The sequence below is a fragment of the Haplochromis burtoni genome, unplaced genomic scaffold (assembly GCF_018398535.1).
Source record: "Haplochromis burtoni strain Fernald_Lab_line unplaced genomic scaffold, NCSU_Asbu1 Contig_23, whole genome shotgun sequence".
In the NCBI taxonomy this organism is placed as follows: domain Eukaryota; kingdom Metazoa; phylum Chordata; class Actinopteri; order Cichliformes; family Cichlidae; genus Haplochromis; species Haplochromis burtoni.
The window spans coordinates 1,628,349-1,651,385 of NW_024582384.1; the positions used below are offsets into that span (position 1 = coordinate 1,628,349).

A 23,037-nucleotide genomic window follows, 5' to 3' on the forward strand; every position below is an offset into this window, starting at 1 on the left:
AAACAAATAGTTTGATGTCAACTTTCTAAAAGCCTTTAAAATCAAAAGCAACCCTCCACTCTCCTGCATCGCTTTCCCGCACTTGCACACGAGCATACTTCCTGTGCTAACTTTCAGGATGATTTGAGGTGCATAGCATATAAGAAGTTTTCAGATTAAGGTTTTCAGTGAAGCTGTGAACACGGATCATCTTGGTTTACCAAAATATCTATAAGGGAGAAGTAGTGACTAAAGTGTTTTCAAAAACAAAGATTGAAAGTATGAGGACGCCCAGGCTTACAAATACCAGAGTTTGACATTTATTTCTCTTAGCGCAGCTCCTCAGTTCAAAAAGTGTGCAGAAGAAAAAGATGCACAGTTCTGCTCAAAAAGATTAAAAAAAAAAACAGACATATTTTAAATCTGGCTGATGTCCCCTTCAAGGCAGTCTTCTTGGGTAGCAGTTCACTGTTTTCTATTTTTAGATCACTCCAGTGTGTCAAAAAGGTTGTCTTTAAAGTCACAGGACATAGGACTGGTGGTGAGCAAGCTTTATGTTACTGCTGCCTAAAAGATTTGATGGAAGGATGGCACATGCAGTTCAGGTCGCTTCTGCCTAATGTTCTCTGTCAGATGCGTACATTAGTCTTGACAGTCTGACTCTCGGGGTTGACTTCACAAAGAACGACCCATGAATTTTTAAAAAAACATAACATCAACAACAGCAACGAGTTCCAGGAAGTGATTTAAATATAGCAACAAGGAAGCAGTGCAGATGTGCACAAGAAGAAGGAGGGATAAGCCAACTTTAAATTAGGTGTAAAAGTCCGTTTAAAGGACTTAAAGGTACAGTTTGTAAAATTCGACCACCAGTTGTCAGTAGATTTCAATTCAAGTGTATCATTCTAGCTACGGTGGCTGCTGTAGGACAAACATGTTTTAGGCAAGCAAGCGAGATAAGAAACATTTAATTTTGATTCCATCCCATAACAGATAGATTCACTATATTACTGTTTGTGTAAAAAAACAATTTTTCCAAACATTATATTTTAAAAATATGGATATGTGTCAATTAAATACTTTGCTATATTTTCAGTTTTTACCCTCAAGTCTTCTCGAAAACTCTGGCTGCTTTTCATCTGTAGAACCGAGATAGCAAAGTAAGTTCAGACTTGATCTGAGTTTTTTGCATTCTGGCTATGCTGTCAGGCTGTTTACCTCACAAAGTTTACTTGTCAATATCGTGGGTGAAAACATCCATGTCTATTTACCCTGGAAGAGAAGAAGAAACTTTGTGAAAGCAGTCCAATACTCTCCAATGACATTGATATTGAGGTGAGGGGTGAGGATGTCTTGAATTTTATGCTGGTAAGCGGTGCTGTTTTTGCTGCGCTAATGAAACTTTGTTGGACTCAGACACTTAGAGAACAAATTCTCATAAAAGATGAGAAATTATTCAAACTGTGCATCGGAGTGAGAGTGTGATTCTTAGGACACTCAAGCCTAACGTTAGCTGGCGTAATGTTAGCTTATAACCAGCTGTTGTTGTTTAGTTGGCGCGTTGTCATCTGTCCAGAAATAGCAGGGTCGCATGTCTAATTTTAATGTGTAATTAAAATTTTCCTCCACTTTTTGGTATACTACAAATGTGGCTGATCTCTAGCCACAGACATAAAACACAATCAGACAGAATTGCATTTTCTATATCAGCCTCTGTAGTTTGTTGCCCCATCATCTACAATACAATGTATTTTTAATGGATTCATTCTCAGTTCCTAACAAAGCATACAAGTACAAGTCCAATATTATCTTTTTCTTTTAAACAAAATCTACAAACAACTGTCTGCATCTTTAAAATAAAACTTCATGCAGCTTAAGAGGGATCCGAGAAAGAAGTGGGGACCTACCTCAAGTGATCCGTCAGTGTCAGTTGCAGTGGGCCAAAGATTGTAAAGCTGTCATGACAAAATACTTGGAGGTGTGACATAAAAGCTTGCCACACTTCTATATCCCACCCCTCATCCCCACTTGAGGTTAGCCACCATTAGCATAACCGGTGCGCCAACTCTCAACTCATAGCGGTCAGTGTAGGCAAGTTAGACATGATCAGAGATGGGCAGTAATCTGATTACTTCTTTCAAGTAACGAGTAAAGTAAGGGATTGCTATTGCAAAAACGGTAATTAGATTACCGTTACTTTCCCGTAGTAACGCTGCGTTACTGCGTTACTAAAACCGTGATTTTTTGCGCCGTTAGTGACAACAGCTGTGTGCAGATCAACAATGGATCACATATCGATTGTGGGAGAGAGTATGAGCGTGCAGCGTTTAAAGCGTGGAAGTACTGACCTTACTTTGAGTTTGATTCCATAAAAAGTGACAAAAACATTAGCGTCCACCATGTGTGGGAAGAAAACTTTTTTTTACAGCGAAAAAAACCCCCTAAACTTCCAAGCAAGCACCGAGTGCGCAACGAGGTAATGGGAAATTCACAGAGAAACTCGCGGATTCTTCAACTGACCGCGGCACACCTGCACCAGGGTAAACCTCCGCCTACCGCAGTCCTGCTTTACAGGTGAAAATAGAGCAATAGGACCGCTGAGTCTTTGATTTTATTTATTGTCTGCTGTGTTTTACTTGCATCTATTTGAAAGAGTGAGTGTAAACACAAAAAATATTTTATTTTATGTGCTGGAATGTACAGAAAATAGTATATAAAATAATTTATTCAAGTCAGACAATGTTGCATATAATTAAATATTTGCTTGATGCATAAAGTTAAAAGATTAAAACTGATAAAACAAGTTAAAAAAAAGAGACTTTTCCATTTGATTACATTTTGTATGATGGATTATGTAGAAAAAGTAGAATTGGGCTGAAAGATCTATCGCTTTATCACCTCTTCAGGTTGTAAATCGTGTTTTTAAAAAGTAACTAAGTAACTAAGTAATTAATTACTTTTGAAAATAAGTAATCAGTAAAGTAACGGGATTTTTTGGGGAAGTAATCAGTAATTAGTTACTGATTACTTTTTTCAAGTAACTTCACCAACACTGGACATGATATATCTGATTCTGTTATATGAGTTTTAATGCTTTTCTTAAATTGTCAACTGTGAATTCAGCTGTGTTTGCAGACTGCATTTGAGATAAACTGCTAGTGCAATATTTAAAAAATACAGAAAGGTAAAGAAAATGATATAAAGATCTCTGTTGCACAGTTCACATCTCATCTCTTCTGCCTTACCTTACTTACGTCTCAACTACCATTGGTTTAGATTTTACAACGGACCCTGAATCCATCTAATCGCTACACTTGGAGACAACAGTAACTCTGCCAGATATTTTGGATCTGCTATAAGCACTGCCTGAATTCTAAGATAAGTTGCTAATAAAACTCGTGCTGGTTCAACTGCGGTAATTTGAACAGGACAAGCTCTGCTGCTGCTTCGGATCAGCGTGGTGTCGCCGCTTGGTCCTTCTTATTCTCTCCTCCTCCTCATGCACAATCACACATGCCTACAGTAAACATTTACTTTTTCCTGCCTGCGCACACACATGCACACGAATACACGCACACAGACATAAACAACACCCGCCCACACAAACACACACCTAAGACACTTTTACACTTGCCAACTGCTGTTTTGCACCCAGCAAGACATTTTCCAGCAAGCGGATAATCACTTTTTCAGGTAAAGTAAAAGGTTTGTAATCCTTTACATGTACAAATACACAGTTACGTACGCTCGCTGGCAACACACACACACACATACTGATGTACTGTCTCCATCCAGGGTAACAAGAACTTGCAGCATGATGGAAAAGCTTCCAACAAAATAAAAGATTACGTTATAAGTGAAAAAGCAATATCTCTTTCTCTTCCCCTCTGTGCCCTTTTTAATGGGGAGGGCCATTTCATTTGATGTTTCTCCAAAATAAAATAAATTGCGTTCTCTGAGTGAGGGTCGGTACCTCTATTCCCCTCGCTAGCAATGTATTGTGGAAACCTCTATAAGTGGAGGTAGAAATAAAGCAGACAGCGTGATAGAGAAAGGTGGCAACAGAAAAAACACAACTAGTCATAAGAGCAAAGGAAGGGACAGAAATGTAAAGGAAAATTTTTTGCATACTTCTTTGTGAATGGATGGTGGACTTTTTCTTTTTCTTTACAGAACAAGAGTTGTTTCGTCACTCCTGATGTGTTCAAAAACAAGGCAACGATCTGTGCTCACAGCCGTAGCATGAGCCACATTTTTAGCACTTGAGGTATTTCTAATGATCATTTAGGATCTCACTGTATTCCTGTGAGTGAAAACAAGAAAGCCACTGACGGCAGGGGCATCATGGCGGCTGTTGTCGTGGAGACGGGATCCCGGTGAGGATAATTGCTGGAGGGGCTTAGCAGTGCGGGCCACCTGCCGCAGCATTTGGCTGGGATCTGTGTGTCTGTGTGAAAACATTGTGTTTGCTGGTGTGTGTGTGTGTATCCTGGAATATTAGTGAATATTTAATATATATTATATTATATATATTAATATATATATATATATTATATATTATATATATATATATATATATTATATATATATATATATATAATATATATATGCATGTATGTTGAGCCTGGCTGGGGAATAAGGAGGTGGAATAAGGAGGACACGGGCAGACAAAGGGCTTAAACATAACCTCATGTAAGTCTCTCACGGGGGATAAAATCTTCCAGCTTATTACAGTACATATCACCTCCAGACTAGTTAATCCTAAAGGGCCGGCTGAGGTCGGAGGAGGTTGGCGAACGCTTTCGACCTGATGCTGTAAAATACTGTAATGACTCCCTCATGTTGTCTGGTACTCACATGCTTTCTGTGTCAGACAAAACAGGAAATGCTATCACCGGTACACTTCAGGAGCTAACCTATATGTGCTCTATCTGGGACTGTGTGACAGTGCGATCATTTTCAATCGGATTTGTAGGTCAAGGGTCATCTTCAGAACAACAGGCGTACTAATCTTACTTTGAGTGTGTGTAAACACGTGTGTGGACGGGTCTGGATTGAAGGGCACAGAAGCAGCTGATCCACCACGGAGCTGCTACTCTCACTCCGAGGCTCGCTATAACCCTCTTCATCTGATCCTAATTACTTTTTCTGGTTGCAGTTGTTTATGAGCATTGTAGATGATCATCTTAAGTGTGTTTGCGCTGACAGCGATCTCGATGTGAGTCAGTGCAAAGAGAGATAATTGGGTTATCAGATGGGGAACAATGCTGCTATGTTGCTCCAGTGAGCAGAGAGATAGATTATCTGCAGTTTCTGGTATAAAGATACCACTGCTGTGTCTTCACATGCATTATGATCCCGCACAGTGTCTTTTGTGCCATACAGCTTCTCTCAGCACCAGCTCAGCGTTTGCTTATGTTTGGAGTTTTCCCCACTCTGCACTGTCACCATAAATCAGATGATTTATAATCTCAGCCTCGCAGGATTGTAACTTTTGCTTTTGTTATCAGGCCACTAGAGTGAGCTTGAGTGACTGCTCACTTTTCTATAGCGCAGTCCAATGACTTTATTCAAGAGGGTTTGGCAATAGATGCAAAGAAGCAGCGACACGTGATACGCACTTGCAAGGTTCATCAATATTGTGCAGTACTGCTTTCACAGAAAGAAGAAACTGCTGTTTCATGTGATACTCCACCCAAAATCTTTATGGAACTGAAAGGTGGCTGTAGAAAGCTTGATTTCTTTTTAGTAGAGGGGGGGGGGGAACCAAAGGAGCTTCTCTGACCGCTTCTCCTGCTCTCCATCTGTATTCTCAATATATTACAAATACTCAGATATCCATGAAACGTTTGCACCTCAGACCCAACTCTATCAAGCTTGTTAGCAGCTGTGTCATCTTGAGGATCTTCAAGCGCCCCTTCAAATTCTATACAACCAACCTTTAAACCCTGCAGGGTCAGTGTTTGATCGTCGAAACACAAATTTGTGGTGAAATCATCAGGCGATCAAATTTAGCCTTGTTAAAATTAAAGCAGCAGCACCATTACATTACTCTGCATTAAGGCTTCTATCCATGGTGTAATACACTTTTTCAGTTCAACATGTAGCCATGACTACAATTTGATAAATGGCTACACCAAAAGTAATTAGATCTCAATTGATCGAATGACTACTATATTTGCATAAATAAATTCATTACATTTTGACAATATTTTAACAACAGACATTATATGTGCATTGAATTTTAGCCAGGACCAAGAAATTGGTATTATCAAGAAAAAAAATGTTTTTTTCTTTCTTTCTTTTGGTCTAATTAATACAAGAATAAACAATATGGCAGATCCTTGTGATAAATTGTTAAAACATCTCATTGGTTGTTAAGGCTCATGATATGTGATGTTACAGGTCCAAGTAGGAAACTGTTCTTCTTTCACTAAACGCAACAACCCCCAGGGACCTATATCAGGTCCTCTTCTCAGTATACACGCTCTAGCTTTCAGAAACACAATATTCACTTATACCTGGATGATACTGAACTTTATCTACTTGCCACACTTGAAAATATCTTCTCAGTGAAAAAAAGTCTTTGTCTCAAATTGTGGACCCTCCTTCAACTAAATGATACCAAAACCAAAACTATTGAGTTTGGTCCATCAAACTCCACAAATATCTTAACAAACACACCTGGTGCTCCTGGTTGAAAATCTTGGTGTTTCTATGGAAAGTTCCTTTATTAATCAAATCAGCAAACTCAGCTTTCACTAATTGAGAAGCATCACTTAATTAGAGCTGGTTTAGGCTCTAAAGGATATGGAAACATAAATCCACAGCTTTATCACCTCACAGCTGGACTCTAACTGGTACAAATGAAAGATATCATGTCACTTCTGTTTTGGCTTGGCTGTCCTGGCTAAATACAAAATTAATTTTAAAAAGGTTATAGGTTGTCTTTCAAGCCTCCCTGTGGATCAACTCTATTAATTTCAATCCATATTTTGCCTCTGGGTCCCTGAGGTCATTTTGTCAACAACTTCTCTCACTGGCCCCATTTTCACCTAAAAACAACTAAAGGTCATTTAAGGTAATTGAGCCTTTGGATTTATTGCGCCGAGACTCTTGTACAGTTTGCCAACTCACATAAAAACCTGTCCAACAACTTAAAATTTGAAATAATTTTTAAAAACCTACCAGTTTTGGGATCTCACTTGCAGGTCAAATGCTAAAGAATCAGTACCTTGCTGGAGAATTTTCTATATGGTGTAGATATGAAAGCTAACTTTGTCTGCTTTACAACAGCCCATCTTTACTGCATAATAATTGAAAATCTTCAAACTAATTATTTAACTAAACATGTTTTTTTTCTCCCTGTAGTAGTTATTTTCAGCCTAATTACTATTATTTTACCAAATGACATTACAAGTTGAGCTGGTGCATTCTTAAACACTACAATTAGAAACAGCACAAACGCTAAAAGTAAAAATAATAAGGGAGGATGAAAAAAGAGAAGAAGAAAGGGGAGGAAGCAGCGGAGAAGCAGGGGCGGTAGAGGTGGAAGAAAAAAAGAGGGATATTTATACTCTCTAGTCCATCAAGAGCTTGTTAAGCACGCAGCGGTAAAACACAGAACGACAGCCAGATTTCGAATAAATAAAAGAATAAGGATGACATCAGCTGTAGAACTGCAATCAGTTACTACGAGTGGAGAAAACCAGAGAGGAGGATGAAAACGCAGCTGAAGATTCATTATTGTAATTATGCAAACATAACGCTGTTATGGGAATCCTTTTTCACAAGGTACATAAAAACTTAAATAACAAATAAATATACTGACATAAATTTAAACACACATTCAATATATAAATACAATATACTGACATGTATTGTTTGTGACATGTTGAATTTTAAATGTGAAGTGATGTGTAATGAAAGAAGACAGTATATGAGGGCAATAGAGTGAATGCTTGGTCAAATAATACAAAGATATTTGTATTTGATGCAATTAGTGACTTCGGCTAAATATTGTAGAAAATCATAACTCTAACAGTCTAATTAGTGCATCTTGGGGGCATGGTTAGCCTTCTGAATGTAAAACAATCCAAACAGCACGAGAGCTGAGCTTTGCAAATTAAGCACCAAGAGAGATGGCTGCGGATCTGTGGGATTTCCTTATGTAAATATTTTTACTTGGGTGGTGATGGGGATGTCAGACAACTGGCTTAAAACAGTCAGCTGCATCAATTTCACTGAAACCTCTGCAGTGGTTTTAATATGACGAGCCAGCATCTGTGGAATTAAAGATGTATAAAACTTATTTGAAAAGTTGGTGCAGTTACGACAACTCTTAATGTTAGTTGATGCTAACTTAGGCTGCTAGAAATTACATTTATCACACCATGTTTTTTGTTAATTAACATATTTGGCAAGTTACTAAAATGATTAAAGCCAAGCTATTTTATTTGCTTTTCGCTGGAATATCAGATCATGCAGAACATTGGTGTAATGACTATAGCACTGATATATTTTATAGTTGTGTGTAGACAGTCCGAAATTGGGCTAGGAAAGGACTGTGGTCTGGTTTAATATATAAAATGTCTTGATACAAAATGAACTGAAGGCACAGCCTTGTCGCCTAAATCTACATAGAGATGGGAATCACTTGTCAGGAGCTGCAGCCCACCCTTTACCCACCTCTCTGTGACTGTGCTGCAGTACATACACTAAATATAGCACTTCATTCACTCAACCCTGATCCCAAACATAATCCAGCCAAAGATTACATTTGTCAATGCTGAGAAAGCCGTGCTGTATCACGTATATAAAGTAGTAATGGACCTGATGTTTTTTGTTGGAGTTTTTTTTGTTATGTTTTTTTGGGGGGGGGGGTGTTTCAGAATTTGCGAGCCTAAAGGAGTTGAGGATGAATTTGTCTTACTGGTATCAAGGGAAGATGAGATGCATGAGATATTCTTACAGAAGCATTTCTCGTTGCAGGTGTAAAGAGGCTTGTAGCTCTCTGTGAGCAGCGTGACTAATCCTGTTGACTTTTAGTTGTGTAGAGGGGCAGCAACTTGAAAGTCTTGGCATCACTAGAAGAGGAGGATCAATTCTCTGGAGTTAAAAGTGCAGCAGCACTCTGCTGTCTATGCAAAGACAGTGATGATGCACGATCCTCTTGACCTTCACACTTCCTGTTGTGTTGTTTGGCAAGTTTACTTTTAAGCTCTCTGTCCCTTGGTGCATTGGAAAGGCCCTCCATACACGTCTCTTTTTGTCTTTTTTGGGAGGATAATATGGAGGATTTTGGTGTTGAGCTGTGGATATTGTGGGAATAAATAAATATCTTTTGAATCAGCATTTGTACTGGGAACAAAGGAACATCCTGATGATTGTGAATAGAATTTGTAAATCCGTAGCTTAACATAATTTTCCGTTGCAGTAATGATGGCTGCAGCTACTGCAGGGACCACAAATCCATTTTTAAAGCAAAGACATTTTGTTGTCTTGTCAATTGAGAATTTGCTGAGCCTATTTAGGGCTGGATGACCAGAAGAGAAAAGCAGACAACTACCCAAGGGACTCAAAGGGCCCCAGTGTCAATGTGAATTTGCAGTAATCTAATAAAAATGCAATTTTCGGGAATATGCACTGTATTATCAAGTATTCATTACTGTTCCTCTTGTTAGAGTCATTCCCGAACCCTGAATGAAATCCTTTCTGTCTGACTTTATCTCTCTTTTAGGAGAACCCATACCTATGTAGTGACGAGTGCGATGCCTTAAATCCAGACCTTGCCCACCCTCCTCAGCTGATGCAGGACAATGAGCGCAATGGCCTAATTACCTACTGGCAGACAGTAACATGGCGAAACCACCCACTGCCCCTGCTGGCCAACGTCACCATGTCCTGGAACAAGAGTCTGGAGCTCACAGACGATATCCAGATCTCCTTTGAATATGGCCGCCCTACGATCATGGCTCTGGATAAGTCCATGGACCACGGACGCTCCTGGCAGCCCTACCAGTTCTATGCTGACGACTGTCTGGATGCATTCAACATGCCACCCAAACAAGTGCGCGATCTCTCACCTGCTAACATCACACGGGTCATCTGCACTGAGCAGTACTCGCGCTGGGTTGGCTCCAAGGGTGAAAAGAATGTGAAGTTTGAGGTGCGGGCACGATTTGCTGTGTTTGCTGGACCTCGGCTACAGAACATGGACAACCTGTACGCCCGAATGGAAAGTATGAAGGGACTGAAGGACTTCTTCACCTTCACCAACCTTAGGTTGAGGCTGCTCAGGCCTGCCCTCGGAGGTACCTATGTCCAGAGAGACAACCTACTCAAGTACTTCTACGCCATCTCCAACATCGAGGTACCTGCCAGGTGAGAGCCACTTTTGACTACATCTTGATACAAATTCACACCTTTGAATGTAAATCTGATTATGAACATAAGAAATTCTTTGGTGAGAAGAATACAAAACATGAAACTATTAAGAACTCCGTACAGGACAAAAAAAGAAAAAAATTAAATAAATAAAACTATTAAAAACATATGTGTTAAACTGAAGTTCACTAAGAGGAACATTTGAAAAGTATTAAAACTCAGACAGATTTATATATTTATAAAATGGGAGCCATTTTATTCGGTTTATCCAGTTATAATATCTTGATAAAATACCAGCATCCTTTTTAAAATCAAACATTACTCTTAATAAGAATAGCTTAACAAGGGTTAAAGGGTTTTGTCAAGGGCACAAATAAATGTTTGAGGATAGGAGCAGAAATCTCAAAGATGCTCAGCTGCTAAATTTCTGTAAAACACATTAAAGGCCTAGACCAGTCAGCAAACACCTGACAACCTCCAGCTGCTAATGAGAAATGTGTTCGAAATCCTGTGTTCAACAGCCAGCAACAAACAAACCCATCAGGGAAGACATGTTTTATGTATGCTAGCTACTTCTAGCTACTTCCTAGGAGTAGCTAGAAGTAGCTAGCAATGACTAAAGGTAAGCTGCAAAATATTGATATCATAATTTAAATAAAATTAAACTTTGTTTTAATTGAAAACCATTTTAACAATGACTTACATAGTCTCCAATCGAAATATTAAATACCAAAGCAAAACCACAACAGTTCAATTACATCAGTAACAGTTTTCCATTTCATATAACTTGGTAAGGGTCCAAATGCCACTGAATCTTTTATCAATTCTTGAATGTAGCTTTGTATTTTTTAAGTAACTAAAACTAGAAATATAAACTTATTCAATGAAGATGTTACATAATTTTATTTTGGTACAAGAAGCTAGAAATGATTCTTGCTGGGAATGTTATTGTATTTGCTTGATTTTTTTAGTAATTAATTGTTGCTTTATAAGCTGTATGTTGTCTGTAAACTTTGGATGTTTGCAGTCCAGTTGCTATAGGTGTACGAAATGAAGCACTTAGCCATGCATTCTGTCTTTACAAGCATTTGTGAAAGAATGAGTTGTTCTAAAGAGCGCCGTGAATTCAAGCGCCATAGTGTAATAGGATCCCACCATTGCTGCAAATAAGTTTGTGAAATTTCTTTCTAGGTGTTCAACAATCAAGAGTGGGTGGTATTATTGCAAAGTTAACATGTTTAGGAACCCCAGCAATTCAGCCACAAAGCATGAAAGTTAAGGGTTCGTCGGTTTAGTTTTAGTTTTTTAGCTTTGAGAATGATTTCCGTGTTTGAGTTTCGTTGTTAGTGAAAATGTTTTGTTTTTATTAATTTCAGTGGAAATTTGAAATTTTTGAAGTGAGAGGCGTATTTTTTGACATTGACTGTTCGGACACATTGACATTACATTCACACAACTTGACCAAAATAATGAAGGTCTTGATTCAGAACGGCGAGGTTAATTAGTTCAAAATATTGATCTTATGTATGAAAATTTTAACTGGAGCCTTCTGTATGCATCACAGTAACGATCAACTAGACCATTTCTCTGCAGAACAGTCAGCACTCTGTTTAACTTAAAAAAAAAACACTGTACGCTTGCAGTCGTTGACGATATAGTGGGATGTTTCTCTGTACTCACACTATTTGGCAGAGTACAGTCAACGGCTTGGAGAGAAGCCGCTTGGACCGATAGACCAGTTTTTCAGGGTAGCTGATACAGAATTAACTGGCACTGCAGCCACAGAATGCAACATCCAGCACCAGCTATAAAAGTGAAAGTGTTAATTTTACATGCGTACACTGTTTAATATGAGATTAGTGAATCTTCGCAGACCAGATCCAATATGGAACTGATCATATTTATGCTTGTAGTTCAGTATTACTTTTCCTGCACTCAGACATGACAGATAAGGTATGTTCACCTGCCAGTGAATGTACCCTCTGTTCTGACATTCAGCCACACACTTTCACACACAGCTACTGTGATCTGAGGGCATTTCAAATGACACCCCCCCACCAACCCCCACACCTCCACACATACTCTCTCTCAGCCTGAGTCCTGGTCTGGCTGTCACTGGCCTGTGAAGACAATGATTAATGACAGAAACACGTGGCCTCGGTGGTCGAACGTAAACCGCCATCCACATTCTGCCAGAGGAGCCGGGAACCCTTACATGGCAACTTTGTGACAGTGAATGATGCCCGGGCCGTCATGCTGCTGCTTAGCATCAACAAGCCATCTTTCCTGCCTTTCAGAATTCTTCCAGAATTATTATTCCAATCAATACAGCAGGCTGACATTTGAATGGTATTTAACATCCTTGTTGGGATGGCATGGACTCAGAAGAAGAAGGCATAATTTGTGTGTGTGTGTGTGTGTGTGTGTGTGTGTGTGTGTGTGTGAGAGAGAGAGAGAGAGAGAGAAGCAGACAGGGGTTGAGAGTGAGATGGGGAAAGTGAAAATGAGCTACTGTTTGAGTGAAGCGTTGACCGATGGGGCCTTTGTGTGTGCGTGTTTGTGCGTGTGTGTGTTGAGTCAAGGTATGGGGGTGGGGGGTGGGATGTCTGATAAAGTCCTGAGTGGATGCTGACACAGCACACGCACACAAACACAAACAGCCCTCTGGCAGTGGTGAAAGGGCCTGCAGGTATTGATCACAGCCACTTTTCAGGCTCAGCATAGCATCAGAGAGAGCAAGGGATCGACCCCTGGCTGCAACAGTCCCTCGCCAAACCAGAACCGCAACCAAACTCCGAAAATGTAACAATCAACCATTTCTGGCTTTGATATATTCAAGCAAACTCTTTATTTAGTGGCCTACAAGCGCGCAGCATCTAAGAATTCATCATCACACATGAAATCCCCGCTGTGCCACTCTGCTTGAAACAGCTACACCTACACTGTTAGCTCGGGGGAAATTTCTCTTTGTGTACGTCTCTTAACTTCTCTCCTCATCCTCAGAGCCGGGCCAGTGGCAGCTGGTGATAGTGTCAGCGTGTGTTGGATCTGGTGACAGAGGAGCCAAATTTAGCTCTGTGGAGATGACTGAGGCCAGTCCGTCTTCCGCCCTGGCCACCCACACCTCCCGTAACATAATCAGTAATCAATAAGTTATTCTGGGCAGCCAGGAGGAGTATTAGGTGATAGTGGTGGGGGGTCCTCAACAGTACAGTACAATCAGGAGTGTCTGATGCTTACGGCTGGGAAATTGATTTTAGGGGAGCGAGACGATTAGTCAATGTTCCCTGGACAAAAGGCTAAGCCATTCCATCTCATCTCATCTGGCCTTAGTAACATATTAGGATTTCCAATGCTTAAAATTTGAATAATGAATATTCCACTCTGCTGGAGCTCCGCCGGGGACAGCACGCTGAAATGGGTTTTATATGATCAAGCCCGAGTGGCAGTGTACCACAGGTCGCAGCAGTAATGAGATATGCTGGTGTTATCGATGGAGAGAGGCTTGTAGTCACTTCCTGACCGTATTGTATGTCCCCGGGCCTCTAGCTGTGGCTCTCTGACTGAACCCAGTTAAAAGTAATTATTATTGGTTAACTCTTTTTAAAAACCCAAACTGACCGCGGACAGAGACAGCAGAGCAAGCTGTTTTCCCATCAAACGGTGTAAGATGTTACCTCTGTGGAAAGCGTTTCACTTTTATCTGACGCTGCATTGTCAGAGTGACTGGTCAGGCTCTAAAAAGCTGGCACAGGTATGCGGGAAGTCAGGTACTTGGGGGAGGATGGGGGCAAATGTTGCTGCTTTATCAATAAATAGGTAACCTGATAGGCCATTAAGTGCAAACGCAGGCAAGTTGGATTTGATGAGAGTGAGGTTGTAAATTTAGATTTGTGGACGCGATGAAAACACTCAGCAAACCGGATCTCGGGCGAGCGGCGAGAGGGCGTCTGGGGTAGAGGACAGCCAGAGGTGGGGCGGGGGGTTTTGAAGTGGGCAGAGTGGAGAGAAGGTCAAACAGAGGCAGCGTGAGGAAAGTTAAATTGGATCGGGTTGATAGAATATTATCATAGGATTCAGCGTCACTCACTTTGTGTTGCAAAGTTCTCCCAAGGTTAACTGTAATGAGCAAAAGTACTGACTACAATTGAAACTCTAAGCCAAGGTGTTTGGGGTTTTAAAAGCCCTGGGCTGTATGTTCATTTTGCAGGCTATATTCAAAAAGATCTGGCCATTTCCATATCATTGATGGGCCATGTGAAAGCCATCTCCAACCATCAAAGGCAGAGTAGCACAGCCTCAGCTCTATCATCATTTACATCATTGAAATCACATTCACCGGGAAGCTTCACTCATAAGCGGAGCTCTCAAATTCTCCCTCATTCATTGGGCCTCCTTCTCTCCATCCCTGTTCCCGGTGTTCCATCTGTCAGCTGGAACGTGGCGTGGACTATAGCAGGCCGTGCCTGGCCCGTAGTCTACATTATGGATTAGACATAGGGTCATGGATAGGGCCTTTTTAATGAAATAAGCAGCAGGTCGTACAGTGGGTCTTTATAATGGAATAAGGGAAAGGCTCTAAGCTCAGGAAAGAGGCAACTAAGTGGATTAGGGGCCAAGACAGAGAGGAGGAGATGGAGCAGGATGAGGAGTCTGCAGCGTTTCTCTCCCCTCGCTCATAATCGCTGCAGCGTCGAGTTCGCTTCTGCCTAACTTCTCAATTTGATTTGATTGGCTTATGGAAGAAGATGACATTTAAGAGAAGCCAAGTAGTCTGAGTGTCTCTTACTTCTCATTGTCAGTGAGCTGAGTAATGGGTGCGATTTGCTCAGGTACATTACAGCACTGATTATGTTTCTAGAAAACATTAATGATCCTGGTATGCAGCTGGGGATATAAATTCAGATTTTAAATATTTGTGCGCACATAATTTGTATCAATGTTTGTAAAATAAACCCATCAATGACACCTCTATCATTTTTATTCAATCAGTATTTTTTAAAAATCTATAGGCTTCTGCAAACTACAGAACAAATGGTGAGGGGAGACGTGTCACAGTCATAGACTGTATCCAAAAGATGACCTTAGCCACCATGACATCACCTAGTCAGATAGTGGGTCTCAGTGAGAGGTAAATCCACCTGGGAAACAAAGGGAAGCTCCACACTTATACAGTTTAGTGAGTCCACAGCCACAAGGCAGCTATGTGTTAATGCTTACCCTGTGTTACTGGTCATTATTTACAAATAAACATCATATTATTAAAAAAAAAAAAAGAATTGCAATAAACTTGCAGTTGGGACCAAAAAGTAATCTGGGAAATGTTTATTGAACTAATAAATCAAGGGAGCAGAGGTGTAATTTCCTCATAGACAAACTTGTTTCTGCAACCAGAGAAGTTGCCCCCTGGTGGCGATTGCAGAGACTGCGTGTTCATTATTATTTATTATATTCATTTTAACACAAAAGAGTAATCAACTAGACAAAGGCCAAACAAAGTTTGAAACATCATTTTGTCAAATACTGTCAACTACTAATTGTTTAATAATTAGCAATATGTTAACAGCCTTTCATCTCAAATAAGGAGGCCCTTGGGCAGCTAAAATATGTAAAGAGTATTAATATCAATACCACTGAAAATACATCTGCAGGCAGAGGAACACAAAGAACGTTCTCTGGGCTTTAAACACTAATTACAGCTGGTAGGCCCAGTCTTGTCTGAAAGGCCCATCTTTTACCAACAACTAATTATTCTCCAATAGTGAAAATGAGTTAAGAGCTGACCAGGCAGGAAACAAGGCACATGAATGCTAACGATATTCAGAGTGTTTTTACACGGTCATGTCGTTTCATGTCTGCTCGACTCATTTATCCGTCGTGTGTTTGTGTTTGTCTCAGTGCCGGCCCCATGCTGACAGCTAATGTGCTGAGAGGTTTAAGCTCTCCATCTCCTCACAGACTGGAACAAGCTGGCACAGAAAACTTTCCTGGTGTTTGTTAACATGTTGCAGAGGGAAAGAGCAGTAAAAGGAGTTTTGTGTGAATTCTTTCATGTACTCGTACATCTTCTTCTTTTGTGGTTTTATCAAAACAGCCGTTGCAGCAGAAGTCCTTTGTAATTCTCCAACAAATGGCTTTACTTCTGTTAAGTAAAATGCTGTAGTCATGAATATTATCTATAATGAGATGTGTTTCAACTTTGAGAAAAAAATAGAGGAAATTTAAAGACCTTTTTTTAGGAACGTTAGTTTTTTAATGTAAATTATTTTTATTGCGCCTCGTTAGGTACGCTATTCATCACCTACGAGGAAACGTGCTGATTCTACCAGAGTCCAACATTCAAAATCAGTGTGTGTGCGTGTTTACACTTTGCACTGACAGATTTCCATTGTACTGATGGGATATCCACAGGCAGCTAGTGTGTTAATGCCATCAGTCAGTGACGTGAAAGGGGGACATTTCTGGTGCCAAATCTTTAGATTCTTTATGAAGACGTTTTAATCGAATCTAATTAAATAACACCGCAAAACCCAAAACGAAACACGACATGGGCAACACGCATTGTGAACGAGTCCGCGCTGTCTGGAACAAAAAAATTAATTAACAATAAAGAGCACTTCTCCATCCATTAAACCTTAAAATCAGTTAATCTGTCACTTTAATGCCCCACTTTAATTTCTCTTTGGTACCTTTGAATACAACAGACTGCAGCTCCTTTTATTGATCTAAAGTTTAAATGTTGTTTTTATGTTTTTTTTTTAAATAAAATTGCATTTTATGGAGGACTGCTTCAAAGAAAAGTTGTTTTAATTTAATCCTTTATTGTTGTTTTTTTTAGCAGCTCTGACAGTGACGTGAATTACAATGCTAAGAAGTTGTAACTCATTAAAACCTGGAAGTCACGATCCTTAAGTAACCCTGATTAAGTAACCCTGCAGTTGCACTCCATCCTACAGGAAGGACTAATTAGACCCCGAAAGGCTCTCAGTGCTTAATCCAATTGTTACAAAGCTCTATCGTTGTAGTAGAAACATGAATGAGGATGACGGGGCAGGTAGCGGGAGATCTCGGAGGCCTCGGCGTGTGTCCGTTTCCCTCACCGGAGAGCAGATGCCTCTGCTCTGCTCTCTCTTTTTTGGAGCCTCCGGTCTTTTTCATGTCTTGATTATCTTCCAAGGGTGACTTTGACTTTGGAGACTGTCACGCTATTTTTGAATCACACCAAAGTTTCCTTTCGTGTCCTTTGCAAGAGTGAAGGTGAGAGGATGGGAGGTATAAGCCTGGATCAGGTGGGGGAGAGGGGAGAGGGAGAAAAGAGGGAGGCAGATGATGGATTAACTCCTAGTTTCATGGGACTAGCTGGGGTGTGTGATTCTGTGATGAATGATGCGAGGTGCGATGCTCTGTAAATATTATTCTCCAGTTCACACACAGCCACCGCCGCGGTGCACATCATAGTCTCGCATAGTGTCACAGTCTCGCCACATACTCGCCGCATTTCCCAACTACAGTTGAAAACTTCCGCATTTATTCTGTTTGATGAGGAAAACTGCTTTGTGCTTGAATACTGCCACCTTTCACCACCCTTCATGAATGAAATACACAGTCTGTGCTTGATGTGCGATGAGGAGAACATAAAGGTGGTGGCTCGTATGTTCGGGGAACCTTCATGCGTGGCCCACCCTTCCTTCGCCCAGACTCCTCCCCTCCGAGTTATCTCCCTCCGAGGCAGCCGAGGCTCTGAAACGGATCACTTTTTAAATCATTCATGAGCACTCCCCCAGAAAAGAAAGGCATGCAGAAAGCTGAGGGACCGGAATGAGGAATGTGTCATTGCTCCCCTCATATGCGATGATTTATGACACAATGGTTGTAACTGATTTGATAATCACAGTTTATTTCCCCTCCAAAGGGAAGAAAGTTATAGTCAGCGATTTTGCCTGTTTTCCCTTTATTCCACGTCTTTTTTTTTTTGTTTCACAGATTAATTTTTTTTCTTTAATCCCCGCCCTCTTCGATTGATTTCTCTTTTCTTCTTAAACGCCCTCGCCCGCGCTCGCCAACTCATCCCATAACCATCCTTTTAAATTCACAAATACAATAAAGAATACTCCCCACCATGCGCCAGCATCACGCCCTACCCAGCATCTGGTGAGGGGGGAATCTCTTGATACCGCAAGCGTGCTTTAAAGCTGAAAAGCATGCTGGGAATTGTAAGTGGGAGAACATGAGGTAGAGGGAGGGTGTCCTTGGAAAGATGGCTTGTTCTCAGTCGGCCACATTAATTAGCATCGCATTATTACAGGCGTGGCGTGCTCAAAAGCACACAGCGTCTTCGCTCCTGGAAGGCGTCTGTCATTACTAACATGTAGACAGGTAAACAACTCGTCAACTGGCACCTCAACGTGAGAGACAATGTGTGTTTGTCTGCGAGGAACACAACGGCTCACACTGTGATCAGCCGCCGTTTGATGTCGGAGACTTTCGCTCTTACAGCAGCATCGTCCCATCATGTGCCGCGGAGTCTCAAAGTTTTCAAACCAGCAAAACAAGGCAGCAGAAAAAAAGAGACTAGAGAATAAGAAAAATATTGAGTTGTTACAGCTATTAATGATAATTAACACCTTCCACAACCGTCAGGCCAATACTGGTGATCACATTAAGTGATTAAGTGAGAACATCCATTCATTTTCTTAATTGCTTATTCAGTTCAGGGTCTCCAGGGGAGGATGGAGCCAGTCTCAGTTGTTACAGGCTGAAAGGAGGGGACACACATGCTGGACAGGTTGTCTAGTGCAGGGTTTGGGGAAATCCATTGTATAGAAATAGACCTGAAATGGCTCTAAACCGCTACCTCCAGACCTTTCAGCTGTACTGCAGTCTGCAAGTTTTCGCCTTCTCAATAATTCTCAGCACTTTTCTGACTTTTTTGTCATCTGCTGAAGACTCATCTTTATCTGCTGATGTAGCCCAGCCAAAAACTCTATAACAAGATATTGTTCTGTCAACTGTGCTTTTCAAGGTCAAGAACTTGCTGCAACTTCCTGCTATGGTAGTGAAGGAGTAGAGTTTAGTAAATAGCTCAGTTTACTGACCAGTTTCTCCTATATTCCTTGTAAGTTTTAATTAGCTGCTAAATACACGAAGAATAAAGAATTAACACCTTTTTTTCATTTATCACATTATGAAAAAGCTAAATTATTAATCATAACGTCAGTTTAGTTGGCTGTGTACTTTTGTGTTTCTCAGCTAACCAGCAATCTGATATTAAGTCTCCAAAAATAAATGAGAGAATATTAACAAAGTTATATATGCTGCATAGTGTATTAGGGTTAATTAATGCAATTTGTACTAAAAGTAACAAATAAACACAAGCTTCTTTCAGCTACTCTCTCGATTTGGCCAAGAGTTTTACACCAAATTCTCTTCCTGACGCAACAGTACCAAGGAGTCTTTCCAATCTCAGTTAAGGAATCTTTCACGTGCTCGGCAAATGGGTTAACCTGTACTCTACGTACCCACGGATAAATAAGTAAATAATAGGGGTGCAATGATACTCGTATCGATATTGAACCGTTTGATACAGTGCTTTCGGTTCGGTACGCATATGTATCGAACAATACAAAATTTTTAATTTATTTGATCAACTTTCCTTCTGACTATGCTGTCTGTGTTGAGCGCTCTGTGGATCTGAGCTCGACAGTGCAGCCTAGGCGGAGTAGTCGAACGTAGATTCACTGAGCGCAGGGCAAGCTAGCGAGACAGAAGTTAAGCTCTCCTTGCAACATGGCAAATTGAACCTCCCCCACCCTCATTCAGATCTGGCGTTTGGAACTATTTTGGTTTTCATGTGACGTATGACCCTGAAGGTAAGTCGTCATGGACTAAAGTAAAACAGTATGTTGGATGTGCCACGCAATGCTCAATTACATGGGTGGGAACTAGTGTGTTAGCGCAGTTAGCTCGTTAACATGTTGGCCGTCCAGCCCCACGCACGGGGCGATCCGCGGTAGCTCGTTAACGGAGATTTGCCGTGTTGTGGCGTTAACGTCATTTCAGATTAACGCTGACAGCACTAGTGGGAACACAACGAATATGACTGCACATTTACGCCGACATCATCCTAGTGCAAAGACAAGTGGAAGCAGACAAAAACAACAAGCACGCATGCTACAAACTTTACCCGAGTCATTTAGACAGCCGTTAGCACATGATTCTCCTTATGGGGACCTGATATGTTTAATATGCTGCTGAGAATATAGCCCAGAAGAAGCGTAAAGTATAGCTTTTATTTTGGAAAGAGCCATTTCTCTGTAATAAACTCTCTTTTCCAAAGACGAGTGATTTCTCGATCAGATAGATTAATTTTGTTATTACTTTGTTATTTCAGCAACATTAAATTTAAAAACTGTACTTTTGAGTTAAAATCTATTTTTATAATTTTAATAAATGACAAATTAAAAAGGCATGAACATTTTTTTTGTATCGAAAAAATATCGAACCGTGACACCAAAGTATCGAACCGAACCGAACCGTGAATTTTGTGTATCGTTGCACCCCTAGTAAATAACAGCTTAAGTTTAAAAGCAACATTTAACAGATTAAATTTTAAAAGATTAAAGTAATAGATTAGACAATTGTTGTAATTGACAGCCATGCTTATTTTTCAAGCATTAAAAAAAATCATGCCACTTTTTTGCGTGGCTAGAAAAATGTACAGCATTCATAAAGCACTTGATATGGTTTATTTCTAATCATTATCTCTATTAATAAGAATCTTATTATAATGATTGTAGGAAGTGTATGCATTCATTTCTGGCTCTCTTCCACAGAGTCTTATAATCCGTCCCCCTCCGCTCACATCCAACCGGTCGTGTCAGATGACTGCCCTCCCTAAGCCTGGTTTTGCTAGAAGTTATTTCCTGTTAAAAGAGAGTTTTTCCTCCCCACTGTTGCCAAATTCTTCCTGACAGGGAATTGTCTGATTGTTGGGGTTTTCTCTGCATTATTGTAGCATCTTTACAATATAAACACCTTTAGAGACTACTATTTGGATTTAGGCCTGTATATATCAAATTGAATTGAAAGTTTTCTGGTGATTATCGCCACCCATATATATCATTCTGTTATGTTATGTGTTCATAAACAACCCAGTTTCTGTCATTTGGCTACATACAGTGGGCTAGCAAAACCTTAACTTCGCCAGTAGGGTTTAGGGTGGGGTTTCTTTTCTTCTTTTTTTTTTGCATTAATAATAGGAACAAGTCACCTGTGCATCTTTCAGCGCTACAAACTCACGGAGAGTTGCAAGGTCGGTCAAAGAGTCGTTGTTTGTTGAAAGAGTCGTAACAGCAAACGTGACTCCTTCTCCCTGAACTTTAACAAATCATGTTTTCAGAGGTGCTTGGGTCTTATTAAGACAACCCACGCGGGCTCCCCTGTAGTTTGTACGCTGCTCCCCATCCCTTTCAATATTTCATACAAAGTCACCCCCACCACACAAGTTATGCCCACCATCCTCACATATTTCACCTGAAGTGACAAGAGGAGGACTGATCAGTGAATTCACCTGCTCCAAGTGAATCTTTGAGGTCTTTATTATGCTTATGAATAGAAAATACTGTGCCCTTCGATAAAAACGGCTTCATGTTAAACCTCCTTAAAGCAGAGTTCATTCCATTTATTGCAAAATTATGCTGAGAATTTGCCTCAAAAGAGCATCATTATGTATATAGTTTAAATATGACTGTAATTTCATTCAATTCATTTTTTTCCTCCAGTAATTCATTTATAGAGAGATTATTAAGCAGAATATAACAATTACTGAATAAGCGACACAGTTTCAGCCACTGCTTAGAGTGCTATTAAACACTGTCCTTTCTTCTTCTTTTTTTAACAAGGACCCCCAAGTTTTACTCTTTGTGCTAATTGTCTTGCTAACTGCACTGGTGGGGTTTTGAAGCTCTGCTTTCCTATTTCCCCTTTCTCCTCCTCTGTTCCTCTCTCCTCATCTCCTCTGGCCTGCGGCTTGGGTAGCTCTCCTCTTGCTATGACTAATGATGTTCTTTCAGTCTCAAGGTTTTAGCAGGATAATTATATTAACCCTTGTCCTCTGGATGATCCCAGCTCAGCTCCTCTTCCCCAGGCATTCTCCCCTCTACGGTCTCTCCGGAATTAGACTTTAACACATACGCACACACACACGCACGCACAGAAACACAAATTGCGCTGTAGTACAAAAACTGTTTGCATTCGCGCGTGTATGTTTGCGTCTGGTGTGAATGCACATGTTCAAGTTTTAGTGACTTTTGGGAGACTTTTACAAACTAGTTTTTTTTTCTGCTTAAATGAAAGGACATGCACCTAACAAAAAGAAAGCATGTATAGTAAAGTAATTAGATGAGTGGCTAAACACGGGTAAAAGCCTGCGGGTGTAGGTTTGCAAATGTGTTTGCACAATGCTAATTTCTGAAAACAGATTTGTAAGTGCATTCATGGTTCAAGTTTCAAGTTCATACAGCGGGTATATGCCATCAGAGAGAAGAGATCCACATATGAGTTTTGTGATATACGCAACAGCTTAAAAAGCCTAAAAAACAACTTAAAGATCCTGCAAAGATCTATATCGCCCTTGGGGGTTTCAGGACTCTGCGGGGGACCACACAACAGGAA

General features: G+C 40.4%; 1 protein-coding gene across 6 annotated transcripts in view; it reads left to right on the forward strand.

Moving 5' to 3' along the window:
* Positions 1-23,037, forward strand: part of LOC102288937 (sarcoplasmic reticulum histidine-rich calcium-binding protein) — a gene marked incomplete at its 3' end in the record, with an annotated part of 74,920 nt that overhangs the window by 7,059 nt on the left and 44,824 nt on the right. For all 6 annotated transcript variants that reach the window (XM_042218780.1, XM_042218779.1, XM_042218783.1 and 3 more), the window contains 1 exon segment: positions 9,719-10,362. In XM_042218780.1, the coding sequence (XP_042074714.1) occupies positions 9,719-10,362 (644 nt within the window).